The sequence below is a fragment of the Microcaecilia unicolor genome, chromosome 3 (assembly GCF_901765095.1).
Source record: "Microcaecilia unicolor chromosome 3, aMicUni1.1, whole genome shotgun sequence".
Taxonomy (NCBI): Eukaryota; Metazoa; Chordata; class Amphibia; order Gymnophiona; family Siphonopidae; genus Microcaecilia; species Microcaecilia unicolor.
This window is the reverse complement of record NC_044033.1, coordinates 184,379,192-184,393,177: the sequence shown is the minus strand read 5'-3', so window position 1 is coordinate 184,393,177 and position 13,986 is coordinate 184,379,192. Positions and strand designations below refer to the sequence as shown.

General features: G+C 43.3%; 1 protein-coding gene across 1 annotated transcript in view; it reads right to left on the bottom strand.

Annotated features, from left to right (window-relative positions):
• Positions 1–13,986, bottom strand: part of DGKA (diacylglycerol kinase alpha) — a 90,201-nt gene that overhangs the window by 21,963 nt on the left and 54,252 nt on the right. Inside the window, exon 13 of the mRNA XM_030196737.1 lies at positions 1,158–1,244. Coding sequence (XP_030052597.1) covers positions 1,158–1,244 — 87 coding nt within the window. The remainder of the gene's footprint in view (positions 1–1,157; positions 1,245–13,986) is intronic.

The following is a 13,986-nucleotide window of genomic DNA, read 5'->3' as shown; positions in this document are numbered from 1 at the left end:
AATAGTTAAGCTCTAGAACTTGTTGCCAGAGGATGTGGTATCAGCGGTTAGCATATCTGGGTTAAAAAAAAAGGTTTGGACAAGTTCCTGGAGGAAAAGGCCATATGCTATTGAGATAGACATCGGGAAGCCACTGCTTGCCCTGGGATTGGTAGCATAGAATGCTGCTACTATTTGGGTTTCTCTCAGTCACTTGTGACCTGGACTGGCCACTGTTGGAAGCAGGATACTGGGCTAGATGGACTATTGGTCTGTCCCAGTAAAGCTATTCTTACGTCCTTATGAACTGGGGAGAGGCAAGCATTCAGGTATACTTCAAAGATTCCTGTTAATATCAAACACTCAGGCCTTGAAAAAGACCTCTACGCAAAATAAAGTACACCTGTATATCACAAGTGAAACTATACCAAAAAACACTTCATCTCCTTCTTTTCTCTCTTCTTCCTATCCTGATAGAAAGGAAGAGGGGGAAAGTGGTTTCCATGTTGGTTATTGTTTAGCACTCTTTTGACCTTTTTTGATGTGTGGAATATATTTTATCTGGGCTACCAAAACGTTTCTTTTGACCCTGGTGATCACTTCTTTTATTTTTTTTTCTAACTACTTTCCTCATTTTATCATAGTGTCCCTTTTTACAATCGACTGCTACACTAGTAGGTGTTTTTTTTTTTAGCATACGTAAAAACAGAGGATGTGCGAGAGCTGAGAGGTTGGTGCAGCGGCAGCAGCATGCACAGTGCCACCGGCTACAGCAAGTAGGAGAATGATCTGTTCTGGCCGCTGGAGGACCTCTTCTAGCTGGTGGGGCTTGGGGATTCACGCCAGCTCAGGTATTTATTTGTTGGGGGTTGCTGGTGCAGGTTCAGGATCAGGGGTGGAGGCAGGATGTGTGTGGGGCAGAACTGCGTACCCACCCACTGGGCTCAGGCCCACCCAAAATATTATGTCTAGCTAGGCCTCTGCATCTGAGACCATCCCAAACCTGGATCTCTATCATATGATTCAATCCTATGACAGCAGTGAATCTTTTCCCCATTACTTCCTCTTATATGTGGCATAATCCCCCTCATGTCTGTCACATTCCCTTTTTGCCTCCTTCCCCATCACTGGTAAACAGCCACAGAATGGCACAGAGACACTGGTAATTTTTCACATACCCGAAGCGCCTGCCCATCAGGGGTACTGAAGGTCGACCATGTGTCTTCTGGGGGCACGCCACCATTCTTCTGGCTGTTCTGCCTGCCCTGGATGAAGAAGGAAACAAGAGGCTATGGAATCATGTCAGCAAGAGAGAAAGACTAGTATGAAGCTGCAGAACACCCTCTCTCCTCCCCAGAACCGGTTCAGGGCATGGGCTAAGTGAGTCTCTGGCGCAAGGTACCAAAGCTTACAGGAACCAGAAGCCTGCTTCACCAGTTCAGTCTTGACAGCATGAAGAGTGCATTTTGTTGTCACCGCTGTGCTTTTTCCTCTGCTCAGCTCCCGGCTGCCACAAGTTTCAACATGAGAATAGGTGCTTACTGTTTTCATGTTTAAACCTAGGGAAGTGCCGGCAGCAAAGTGTGGAGAGATCAGTAAAAGAGCAGGTGGAGCCAATACTGGCTGGGTGGAGCAGGGGAGGTGGTGCAGGGTGAGGAGGGCACTGATGCCAATGGGGTGACAGGGTGGGAGGACACCACAGCAACAGTTGGCTCAAAGAGGCACAATGCCTCCCCCCAGCCCCTATCGAGTGCCCATCTGTAGAGCCACACAAAATATTCAAAGGGGACATTAGATTTTCCTTGCCACCTGAGTCAGGGGTTCTGTGGATACTGTTTATTAACTTTCTGCTTGGCACACAGGGATATCGACTCAGCTTATGCTATGATGAAAAAGTATCTCACATATTAAAAAGCAGCCTGGAGGGACAGGACGTTACAAAGGGGTAAAGTAAGCTCTAGAGAGAATGCTGTCTCATGGGGGATAGGAAACGTGAGTTGACTGGGGGGATGCTAAAGACAGGAAAAACAGGACTCAGATGGCTGCTGGAAATGTAGTTTAGAGAGCCTTGGTCAACAATCAATTAGGGCTGGTGTTAGGGGGTAGCAAACAGGGCAATTGCCCTAGGCTTCCAAGGAAACTAGGGCTCCAAACCTACCCCAAGTTGAAGGAGGCATAGCCTGGGGGCAGACTTTGGTGCCCCCTCCTCAGTTTCTGCCCTGGGCCCCTGCATGTCTAACACCAGCCCTGCAATTAGAAGGAAGGTAGTGGCCACAGAAAAGGGTGCTAATAATTGGAAAATGCAGCTGTGGCTAATTAGAGAGCCATTGGGAGGAAGCAACCTTACTCTGAAGGGCAGAGGAAACTGGCAGGAGGGAGAGACCATGTCACACTTATAAGCTGCACTACTCAACATGACCCAGAGTGGTCAACTGTATTTTCAAAATATACCATAATATGAGCATTCCACATATCTACATGACACCTGGGCAGCAATTTTGGCACTGTTGGGAGCGCTTCTGGTCTATTCCGCAGCTAGGAGCCGTCTTTTAAATTGACTCAATCTGATTGTTCTCTCTCCCATGCAGCATCTTGGGAGGGGGGAGGGGGGATATTTGTTTAAAATATTTGCTGCATCATGAAATACCCTTTGTGTCGTTCAGCCTGGGGGTTGATCATGTGCTTTGTATTATTTCCTGCTGTCATGTCCATCAATAAAAAGGATTTCACATAAAAACATACCATAAAGGTTAGTGAGGTAGGAGATATGCCCTGGGCCTTCATTTAGGAAATATTATTTTATTTATTTACTGCCTTTTGAAGAAATTCATTCAAGGTGGTATACAGTAAGAATAAGTTGGACAGGCAACAGACAATTACAGCAGTAAACGTATTCAATATTATGGCATAATATGCTACTTACATTACCAATATAGGGTGTAAGCAGAGGTGAGACATAAAGACATAAGACAGAAAATAAGGGTAACTAATTAACTAACGAAAGGAAAAATTGCACATGAAGTCAAAAAAGGTGCAGGGAAATGATTTCAGCTAAGGTAAGAGTGGATTTGCAATTCCTGCTAAAGTATGTGTGGCTGGTGTTAGTCCTTGTGTGTGTGGCTAACTAGGTAGTTGTTTCTTCCAATAAAGACTTGGAAGGACAGCAAAGCTTTCATCTGCTTTCTGGAGTAGAGAGTGTCTTGCATTAAGCAAAGCATTTCTGGGAGTGCATTCCAGTATGGAGGCTAATCCAGAGAAGGCTCACTGGCGGGTGTCACATCATGTGATGTCTTTTGGAGAGGGTGTGGTTAGAGATACTTCTTGGGACAACTTTAGCAACCTGGCCCTTTGCTTCAAAGGCCTTGAAGATCAGACATACTAGTACTTGATTCTTATATACTGTTATCAGCAAAAAAGTTCTAGACAGTTCACAATTCTATAAACTAATAATACAGAACAAAAAATTTAAAATATCAAGTACATTAAAAAGATAACACATATTGTTTGAATAACTAGATTTTCAATTGCTTACAAAAACTAATATAGTGTAATTCTAATCTGATTTCTAACATTAGAGAATTCCATAACTGAGGAGCGGCTTTTTTGGGGGGTTGATAATAAACACATTTAGACTGGTTTTTGGGGTGGCCGACTGCTTTCAGCTCACAGAATGTGAACCCTGGGTTTCTTATAGATGCACAGTTGTTATTCTCCTGTTGAATGAATGAGACTCTTTCCTTTCTTTCAATTGGAGTTTTTATGTTATAGATTTTTATTGCAAATTATGTTGATCCACATGCTAGAAAATGTGGTATATTAAGCATTATTAAAACATTAAATTGCTGAGCATAAAGGTAGATCAAATTTCTTTGTGTGAAGCAATCTGCCTGGTCTAACAATGACCTGTAAACCTATACATTTGGTCAGATAAATTGGAATTCTATGCGTGTTCTGATCGGTAGCCAGTGCAAAAACCGTAGCAGAGGGATAAAGTCTTGCTGAAGTATTCTGATTTAGTTGTAATCTAGATAAGGAAGCATGAGACATTCTCAAGAACAGAACACTGCAATAGTCCTGTTAGTCTGGTCGTGAGCCCTTGAACCTAGGCTGACGCCTAGTATAGCTTTTAGGCCAAGGCCTAGGATGGCCCAAACAGGCACTATAACGACCCCAGCTACCAAGCCCTGCACACACACATGCAACCAACTTGCACTTCCATAAAGGGGAAGATAGGGCATTCAGGCGGGCCTCACGGCCTAACGGAAACCCACTTGCTCAGAATACAGTCATACGGGCCTCACGGCCTAACTGGAACCGAGTCACATCCAGGGAAGGGAGAAAGGAAAAACGAGGGGTCCCCATACTAAGTGCTCCCTAAGAACACAAGGGAAAAGGAATTAAGAGAGGTAACTATAGGAAACACGTCAAGCTGTACCCCACAGAGTACAAAGGAAATGAGGGACTGTGGAAATATGGATACAGAGAGCAGAGACCCACAGCAAACAGGGGAGGAAAAGTCAGCAAAACTAGAGTGCAGGGTGTGACACACACACCGCTCAGAAAGAGCAATACACAGCAAATAGAGAGGGTAGTGACAGCAAACAGAACTAAAACAGACACAAGGGAAAAGACTGCTCTGAACACACAGCTGCCATAGGCAGGAACACTGCAGTCAAAGGGTTAACCAGGCTCTGAACACACAGCTGCCTGAGACAGTACACTGCAGTCAAGGGTTAATGTAAGCACAGGGAAAGAACATCCCTTGGAGGGAGAGATGGATGGAGATTTATATTTGGGAAGTTTAGATTTGCCACAACTTTCGGCGGATTCTAAAAGTAAACTTGAGAGCCCTATAACGGAGGAGGAAGTGGCTTTAGCAATTCAGCAAAGTGCCATATGTAAGGCACCAGGGCCTGATGGTTTCAGGGCAGAATTTTACAAGATTCTTTCACCTTCTATAGTACCCACCTTGAGAGCCTGCTTTACCCAATTTGTGAAAGATGGTAAATTGCCTGGTTCCTTGCAGATGGCACACATTATTTTATTATTGAAAGCAGGGAAAGATCCCACGCATCCTTTTGCATATAAACCCATTTCTCTTTTAAATGTAGAAACTAAACTATTTGCAAAGATATTGGCCAATCGTCTAGCACACGTGCTGCCTTCTTTGTTAGCCGACCCACAGGTGGGATTTGTTCGGGAACGGACGGCTACTCGGAACATGAGAAAACGTCTGATTTCACTTGAGCAGATTGAGAGAATTCGTCTTCCCTCCTTGCTGGTCAGTTTTGATGTGGAAAAGGCATTTGACCGCGTTGCTTGGAACTTTTTATTTGCTATTCTGCGGACATATGGGGTTGGAAACTTTTTTCTGAATGCGGTACAGGCATTATATGCCTCTCCGCAGGCATGCATCTGGATCAATAATGCTTGTTCCTCCTCCTTTGAAATACATAGAGGCACATGACAAGGCTACTAAGTATCTTCTTTATTATTTATGACATTGGATCCCTGGATTAGAGATGTTATGGATAACCCAGATGTTAAAGGTGTTAAGACTGATTTGCAAGAATTCAAACTGTCTGCATTTGCAGACGATATTTTGGTGCATCTGACAGATCTGAAGAGATCCTTGGAGGCTCTTTTGGATAGTTTTAAGGAATATGGTGACTTTTCGGGCTTTAAGCTGAACTTTGAAAAATTGTTGGCATTGTCCACAGATGAGGAGCTGCAGCAGCAGTGGGAGGGGCCGTTTCCCTTACGTTGGGCGACTGGGTCTTTCCGATATCTAGGGATCCAATTACCAACTACAACATCGCGGTTGTATGAGAACAATTTGGTGGTATTACTGGATGTTACCAGGGCATAGTTAGATCATTGGGTACATCTTCCCTTATCGGTGCATGGTCGCATACAACCTTTTAATATGGTTGTTTTTCCTAAATGGCTCTATGTGCTGCAGTTATTGCCGCTAAGACTGTTGAAACGTGATCTACATTCCTTGCATAAACTTTTGACTAAATTCTGCTGGGCGGGTAAGAAGCCAAAAATGTCATTTGGTTATCTGTTGGGCACGTGGAAATATGGAGGGATGGGACTTCCGAATATGCGTGTTTATAATCGAGAATGTTTGCTGCACCACCTAGGGGATCGATTTCTTGGAGAACAGGGATTTACCCCAGTGGAATATGAAAATGCATTTTATTTCCCTTGGCATTTCAATTCTCGTTTGCACTGCCCCTTGAGGTTGGTACCATTTGATCGTCATCGGAGTGTGGTACTGGGTCCCATGCGAGAGGTATGGTGTTATTTAGTTCGTCTTCTGGGGGGGAATCCGGAGGTTTCAGATCAGCTCCCGATTACTGGAAATGTTCAATTTTTGCCAAGTTGCGATCATATTAATTTTCGGCTTTGGGCATCCAAAGGCTTTTGGTTGTTACAACATGTGCTAGGAGAGGGAGGCAAGATGCTTTCCTGGGATCGTCTAAGAAATAAGGGACTAGTAGGACATACGGATTTCTTAGCGTACAGACAATTGCAACATTATATACAGTCATTAGATGTCAATGGTTTAGTCTTCTCTTTGGGTAGGCATTTGCAGGGTTTTTTGAGGAAATTTCAGGATGGTAATTTGTCAATTTCTTATCTTCACAGAGAACTGCAGTGTCTTTCTTCTAGCAGGTTTCGGGCAGGTTTGACCTCTAGATGGAATGGGGATATAGGCTTGCAAGTTTCTGCCCTAGACTATAATAAGCTAATTAAGCAGATTCCTGAAATATCAGTGAGTGCGGAATTACAAGAATGTCAGTACCAGAGTTTACACAGGGCGTATTTTACTCAGGAGCAAGTATTTAAGAGTGGAGGAATGGGAACACCGGTTTCCTTGAAATGTAATCGAGATAATAATTCTTTTTATCATGCTTTTTGGGGATGCCCAAAGATATGGCTATTTTGCGTTATTTTGAAAGGCTCTAGGGATGCTCTCTGTCATTCACACCTGAGGGGATGCTATTAGATAAATATGAACCTTTTCATATCGCTAATCGCAATAGAATTCTTCTTCAGAAAGCAGCAGTATTAGGTAAACGTGTTATATTGGGGACATGGGTGGGAGAAACTGAACCTTCTTCTTGGGCCTGGAGGAATAGGTTGCATACACTAATGCTACTAGAGCAGAAGCATGCCCAGGGCTCCCCTAGAGGGGGGAAGCTATTTTTAGCTACCTGGGAAGTATATATTTAGTCACTCCCTCATAGGGCTCGAAGTCTGATTTTGAATGCATTTAAGTAGGCTGCCTTTGGTGGGGGAGATGTTATTTGCGGGGTATACCGGGTTGCCCCCTCTCCTTATTTCCCCCCCCCCTTTTTTTTCTCTTTTCTTCTTTCTTCAATTGGGAGGGTATGGGAAGTATGGATGGGAGGTCGAGTACAGTTTAAAATCGCGTTGCTGATCTATAGTTGGGAAGTGGGAGGGAGTATGGGAAGGGGACATATCAGTTAAAACTTGATGACATTCTGTAATGTACGGAAATGATCAGTGTGATGTTATTGGACTATATGTTAGGTGCATTGTTGGATGATTGTATAATTTCCTTGTTATGATGAGCCATCAATAAAAATCGTTGAAACATAACCAAGACACCATCAAGTTTGGCTGCCTATATATATAGTTGGCATAGTTGATACTTCTGAACCAGAGTTTAAGCATGGATGGCTGGGGCCCCACAAAGAGTGGCAGTCATGGCTCTGGCCACCTTGTTGAGCACCATAAGAGTCTTTATCTGCCATCATTTACTGTGTCCCTGACACCTTCCTTTTTGGCAACCATTTGGTCTAGTAAAGGGGCAGAGGTGCCACACTGTAGTTTGGCATGGGCATAGTATTGTCCCTCACACACCTCCCCCAATGTGGTCTAGAATCTCCCCCTCTTGAAGCCACAAAGCCGGGATTCGTCCTTCCCCTCAAACCTCCCTTTGAGGCTCCTTCTCATTTGCTCTGGTGTCAGCATGAAAAACAACACCAATGCACTGTGGAGCCTCTCCTCATATGTGCTGCAAATCTCTGCCTGGTCCTGCCCCCATGGCAACAGGAAGTGCGAGTCACCGGGATGGAGACTCACAGCACACTTGAGCAGAGGCTCCCTGTCACATTGCTGTTCTTTTTAATGCTGACATCAGAACAAATAGGAAGGAGCTGAAAAGGGAGATTTGAGGTGGGGTGGAGGGAGAGGAGAAAGAATTAAAGATGCTGAACCATAGGTGGTGGGAGGGGAGGAGGTTCGTGGGGGAGGAGGTTCGTGGGGATAAATATTAGAAACTAAGGTGACTAAATTGATGTGTTATATATTGTACTATGAGCTGTCTGACTATTGTTCAAGTTTTGAATTGCAATAAGTAAGAATTATAAAAAAAAAAAAAAAAAGATGCTGAACCAGAATTGGGGGGGGGGGGGGGGGGGGGAGAGGGAAGAGAAAAGAGAGAGGTGGAGATGCTGATCTGGAAGGGGAAAGGAGAGAGAGGTGGGATATAAGAGGTTAGGGACCCTCTCTCACAGGCTTTGGTTCTTCCTGTCTCTTTCACAACTCTTGCTGCTTCATTGCCTGCTTCTCTTGCTCTTTCACAGCCCTTGCTCTCTCTCTCAGATTGGAGGTCTCCTAGCAGAATCTCTCTCTTCCTCTCCTGAGTGGGTGTTTCCTAGTACCTGTCTCTCTCTGCCCACCTTCCTTCAAGCTTTGTGCATGACTAAATGCTACTTATTAAGAAGGCACTAAGACAAGCTGGAGTGCAGGATCTGGAAATGCCCAGGCTTGCTTTGGAGCATGCCTGCCACTCTACTGTATCCTAACTGCTGGAAATGGGAGCAGACTTGTGGAGGGTAGTGTGTTATATATGCCAGCCAGGAAAGGGCCGAGCCATGGCTAGTCTGATACAAAGGTGCCAAGTCTCACTCATCTGAAGGCTCTCTTACTCTTTAATCCCCTTCCCTCCCTCACAGCCTCAGTAATGGTGCGCTCATCCTGATCCCTGCTTTCAGGAGAGTTGAGCCTAACAGAATCCAAGAGGGATATCCAAAGGGTTTATGCTCCTGACTTTGAGAGACAGGCTCCTATATTGAAGTCTTTAAAAATTTACTAGGGCCTACAATTATGCCCTGGTGACAGGGGTGGATTAAAGATGGGGGAAAAAAATTAGGGGCCCCAATATTCAGAAAATGCTGAGCTCCTACATTTATGCTCCTAAATTAGTCTCCTAATTTGTTTCCTATTTTCAGCCAACCTTAGGAGCATAACTTTTTGAGCTGAAAATTCATCCTCATTTAGGAGCTTAAAAGTTTAAATAGGTCTTTCTTTTGGTTATCTTGACATCTTTATTTGTTGGCAACATGACCTCTTAGTGTTCTATTATCAATTTATTATTTACAAGGAAAAAAGCCCGTTTCATGAAAAAATGAAACGGGCGCTAGCAAGGGTATCGTCTAAGCGTGTTCTCGTCTCTCTCCCTTGCCCTCCCCTCCATATCCAGCGATTCTCTCCTCCCTTCCCTGTCCAGCGATTCTCCCCTGCCCTCCCATCCATGTCCAGCAATTCTCCCCTCCCCTCCATACCCGAGGTTGCAGCGGTGGCAGGCTTGGCTCGCGTCGCCTCCAGCCTTCCCTCTCAGTGTCCTGCCCTCCTCTGAAGTCATTTCGTCTTTCCGCAAGGACAGGAAACTGAGAGGGAAGGGAACGCTGGAGGCAAGCTGACCTAAGCTCATTTGCATCCGGTTACAAACCTAGACAGCCAGCCATCCAAGGATGCAGATGGACAAATTATTATATAGGATTATTATTTTTTTCTCTAGGGATATATCCGGAGCTTCTTGTTATAGAGTACATATAATGAGTGCTTCCGATTAGGGACACGTCGGGCATTCTTTGTCTCTGTGGGACATAAATACTTAATTGCACTTTTTTAGATTTCATTAAGCATGTTTACTGGTCATATTATTTGAAATATTTTTTTTTTTTTTTTAGTACCTTATTTATCCCATGTTCCTATCTGCACTTGTCTTCATTGTCTTACTTTTTTCACTCATCTTCACTTCACTCATATTATTATTTATTATTGTATATTCAGTGCTAATATTTATACACTATGGGCCCAGTTTACAAAGCCACGCTATAAGCACGCAAACTTTTTAGCGCACACTAATGATAGACACCCATTATATTCCTATGGGTGCCTCTATTGTTAGCACACACTAAAAAATGTGCGCGCCTATAGCACGGCTTAGTAAACAGGGCCCTATACTTCTCTTTGCTTTATGTTTTCCTTTTAAGCCCCCTGAGGAAGGCAATTCTTTTGCCAAAACACTGCACTGTTGGGTTATTGAGATACTCTGAAGTACCTTTGTACACTATTTGTTTATGTTTCCTTGGAAATTGTACATTTTTCTGAAGATGAATATTGTCCCTTGAAGCCTTTTTGTTAATAATTTGAGCCATTTTGTGACATCCTGACTTTTGGGGTTTGGCTCCTTTCGTTCCCTTTCTTTGCTTTTTTTATGAGAGGATTTTGTTCCCCTTTTCTCTTTAACATAAATTTAGGCCAACATTTGTTTGCTTAGATTCATGAGCCTGGTGCTAAAAATCAGTGCTAAGCTCCTACCTTCTATTCCCTGTTCTAAATCCGCCCTGTTACCACCCACTTTTTATGCTCCTAAATTTAACAGTTTAGTGAAATTTTGAGTAAAAAATTATTCAAGCAAGTTTTCAAAGAGGCCAACTTATTGTATACCTCTGAAAGTTAGAAGCATAAATCTTTTGAATACTGGTCCCTAGGAGTTTAGCACTGACTTTCAGCACTCTGCACTTATATTATTTGGCTCATGAATCTAGGCAAATGAATGGCAGGGCCTAAATTTAGGTGAATTTTCAGCAGAAAAAAACAAAACAAAAAAAAAACTTAGGCTCCCAAGTTTGACTGAAAACTGCTGCTTTTGTTTTCATTTGTAAAGTGATACTACATGTAAATTGTTCTAGATTTAGATCTTGGACACACCATCTGAAAAATCTCACTCTTTCACCTTCAAGCTCACTCTAGGATAATCCATCCTTGGTGTATTGGCTAGCAGCACAGTCCTAAGGACTGTGTAAGGGCTGTGGTCACACCGGGTGCAAATTTCAGGGTGCAAAACTTGCTCCCAGCCCACCATCTAATTTCATTAGTGGTGGCGAACTATAGCTTGGTACGGTCCTGTTCGGTGCTTCCTTAATAAAAATAGCCTAATAGTTAGAGCAGCAGGCTGGGAACTACATAAGCCAGGGTTCAAATCCTACTGCTGCTCCTTGTGATCTTGGGCAAGTCACTTAACTCTCCCTCCATTGGTTTAGCTACAAAATTAGACTGTAAGCCCTCTGGGGACAGAACAATACCTAGTGTACTTGAATGTAACTCACCTTGAGCTACTACTGAAATAAATGACGTGAGCTAAATTAAAAATTCCTTCCCCTTCCCCATTGCTCTGTAGCACTCAGGGCTGGAGAATATATAGTAGGCACCCTAGATGAACCTTTAATCTTAGGCCTCACATCACCCTACACCCCACACTTCTAACCTATCTACTAGAACTTCATGGGAAGAGGGGCACTTTCATATCACAAAGACTATGAGGATGAATTACACAGAAGCAGGCTATGCAGAATTTATTGGCAGGCTCCCACATCCGAAGCTATTGGACAGGGATCTGGGAATAGATTAGATTCATGAAGCCATTAAGCCTCTCCCTATGAGCAAAGTGCCAGGCCCCAATGGACTTGCAGCACAGTTTAATAACATTTTTCAAAAGTTGCTGGCACCTTATCTGGTGCAGTACAAGCAATGTTGGCTCAAGGGGGAGCTAGAGGTTCTTTTATGGAATCTCAAAAAGTTGTAATTCTGAAGCCTGACTGTAATCATGCTAAAGGGAGAATTATAGGCCTATTTCCCTTATTATGATAAACCATTGATCCTAGAGAAATACTTTAGCACTCTTCAACTCATATCTCATCTTACTGATCACTGGCCTACATTTCTTTCACATAAATTCTCTTCACTTGTCTTTCCAGTCATTCAACAGACTCTCTACAGGTCAGGTGCCATCTTCATGGAAATGTGCAATAATCTCTCCTATCCTTAAAACGTTCAATTTAGACTCCATCCAACTATAGACCCATTTCTAACCTCCCACTTGAATGCATTGTATTTATTGATCTCACGCCATCCATGACAGTTAGTTTTCCAGCAGTTCCATAGCACAGAGACACACTCCTTATACTACTGTATAATGAAATTCGCTGCACTCTAGAACAAACTCATTCAATTATTGTAGTCTCATTCGACCTTTCTTCTGCATTTGACATTGTTGATCATGAACTCTTACTTCTTCATCTACACACTTTAGGTATTTCTAGCACGGTACTTTCTTGGTTTCAGTCTTATCTAACCAACAGAACATTTCAAGTCAGAGCATCTTCTCTTTCGGTCCTTCCTCCATGTACCTTTCAGCCTTTGGGGTCCATCAGGGCTCAATTCTTGTGTCTACTCTTTTGAAATATTTTTCTTGTGCCTTTCCTTCTAGGTATACAGTCCCTTGGTGGTAGCCTATACTTCTACACCATTGCTATTCAGGTTTTGTTTTGAATTCAATTTTCCATTGATGATCTTACATCTTGCTTGAGTGCAATTTCATCCTGACTTCATTCTCATAGTTATTTCTTGAACTATGCCAAATGTGAAGCAATTCACTTCCCTAACCCATGTACACTCTGTCCCTCACCCCTACTCCTGTATGGCTCCACTATTCCTTATCATGGTTCAGTACGGATCTTAGGTTTTATACTTGACTCTCACCTCTCCTCTCACAGATGAATACTCTTGTTAGTACATTATTTTTTTTTACATGCGACACATTCACTCAGCCAAACCTTTTCTTCCCTCCAATTTGATTCATACTCTTTTCCATATTGATTACTGCAACTCCCTCTCAAATCCCTAAAGAATATACAATTGATCCAGTCCACTACAGTTAAGTTGCTCCATACCGCCAGAAAAATTTGATCATAGAACCCCTCTATTCTCTGCAGAACATTGTTTGCCAGACCCCTTCACACTCAGATTTAAAATATTGTTAATGATCTACAAAAGCTGCCATCCAACTGCACCTGACTACCTTAGCACACTTATCATCCCACCTAATCCCATCTCATGTGCTCAGATCCTCCTAAGGCTCCCTATTGTCTGTCCCTCCACCTTCTGTCATCTGGCTTGATATCACACGATCAACTATGTTCAGTTACACAGGCCCACACCTATGGAATTCCCTTCCAGAATGCCTCCAAAGTAAACCATTTTAATGAAATTTAAGTCTCTCCTTAAAGACCTGGCTTTTCAACAAGCCAATGGTTAACTGCTTCCTCGCAATTACTGGATAACTACTTTCCCACCATTTTTTTTCTTTTTCCTTTCCCCTCTTACTGTTGTTCTCTTTTCTATTATAAATGTATTTATTTTCCAATTCTAGAACTTTTACTTTGTAAATCCAATCTGTGGCTGTGAGGCCATGATTGAGGCCAAAACTGTGTGACCTCCCTGGCGGTATACAATAACGATGCACTTATGGAGTGCCAACCAGAGAGTTGCACGGGGACAGAAATCTTACCCATCCCCGCCCGTCCCTGCTGGAATCTTACCCGTCCCCACCCATCCCCACTGGAATCTTACCCATTCCCACCCATCCCCGCAAAAATTTAACCCATCCCAACCTGTCCCCACCCATCCCCGCAAGAATTTAACCCATCCCCGTAAAAATTTAATGGTACATAAAAGAAAATTCCAGTCAGCTCCCTCAGTCTGTCTCTGGATTTGAGCCACAGCACTGTAGGCAAGGAAGGACCGAAAGTTGGAACACTCTGGTGCGCACATGTAAGATTTGTCTCTGATTCACTGGCATTGTGTGCTGAGAGGTCGCCACATGCACGCGCCAGTAGGTCA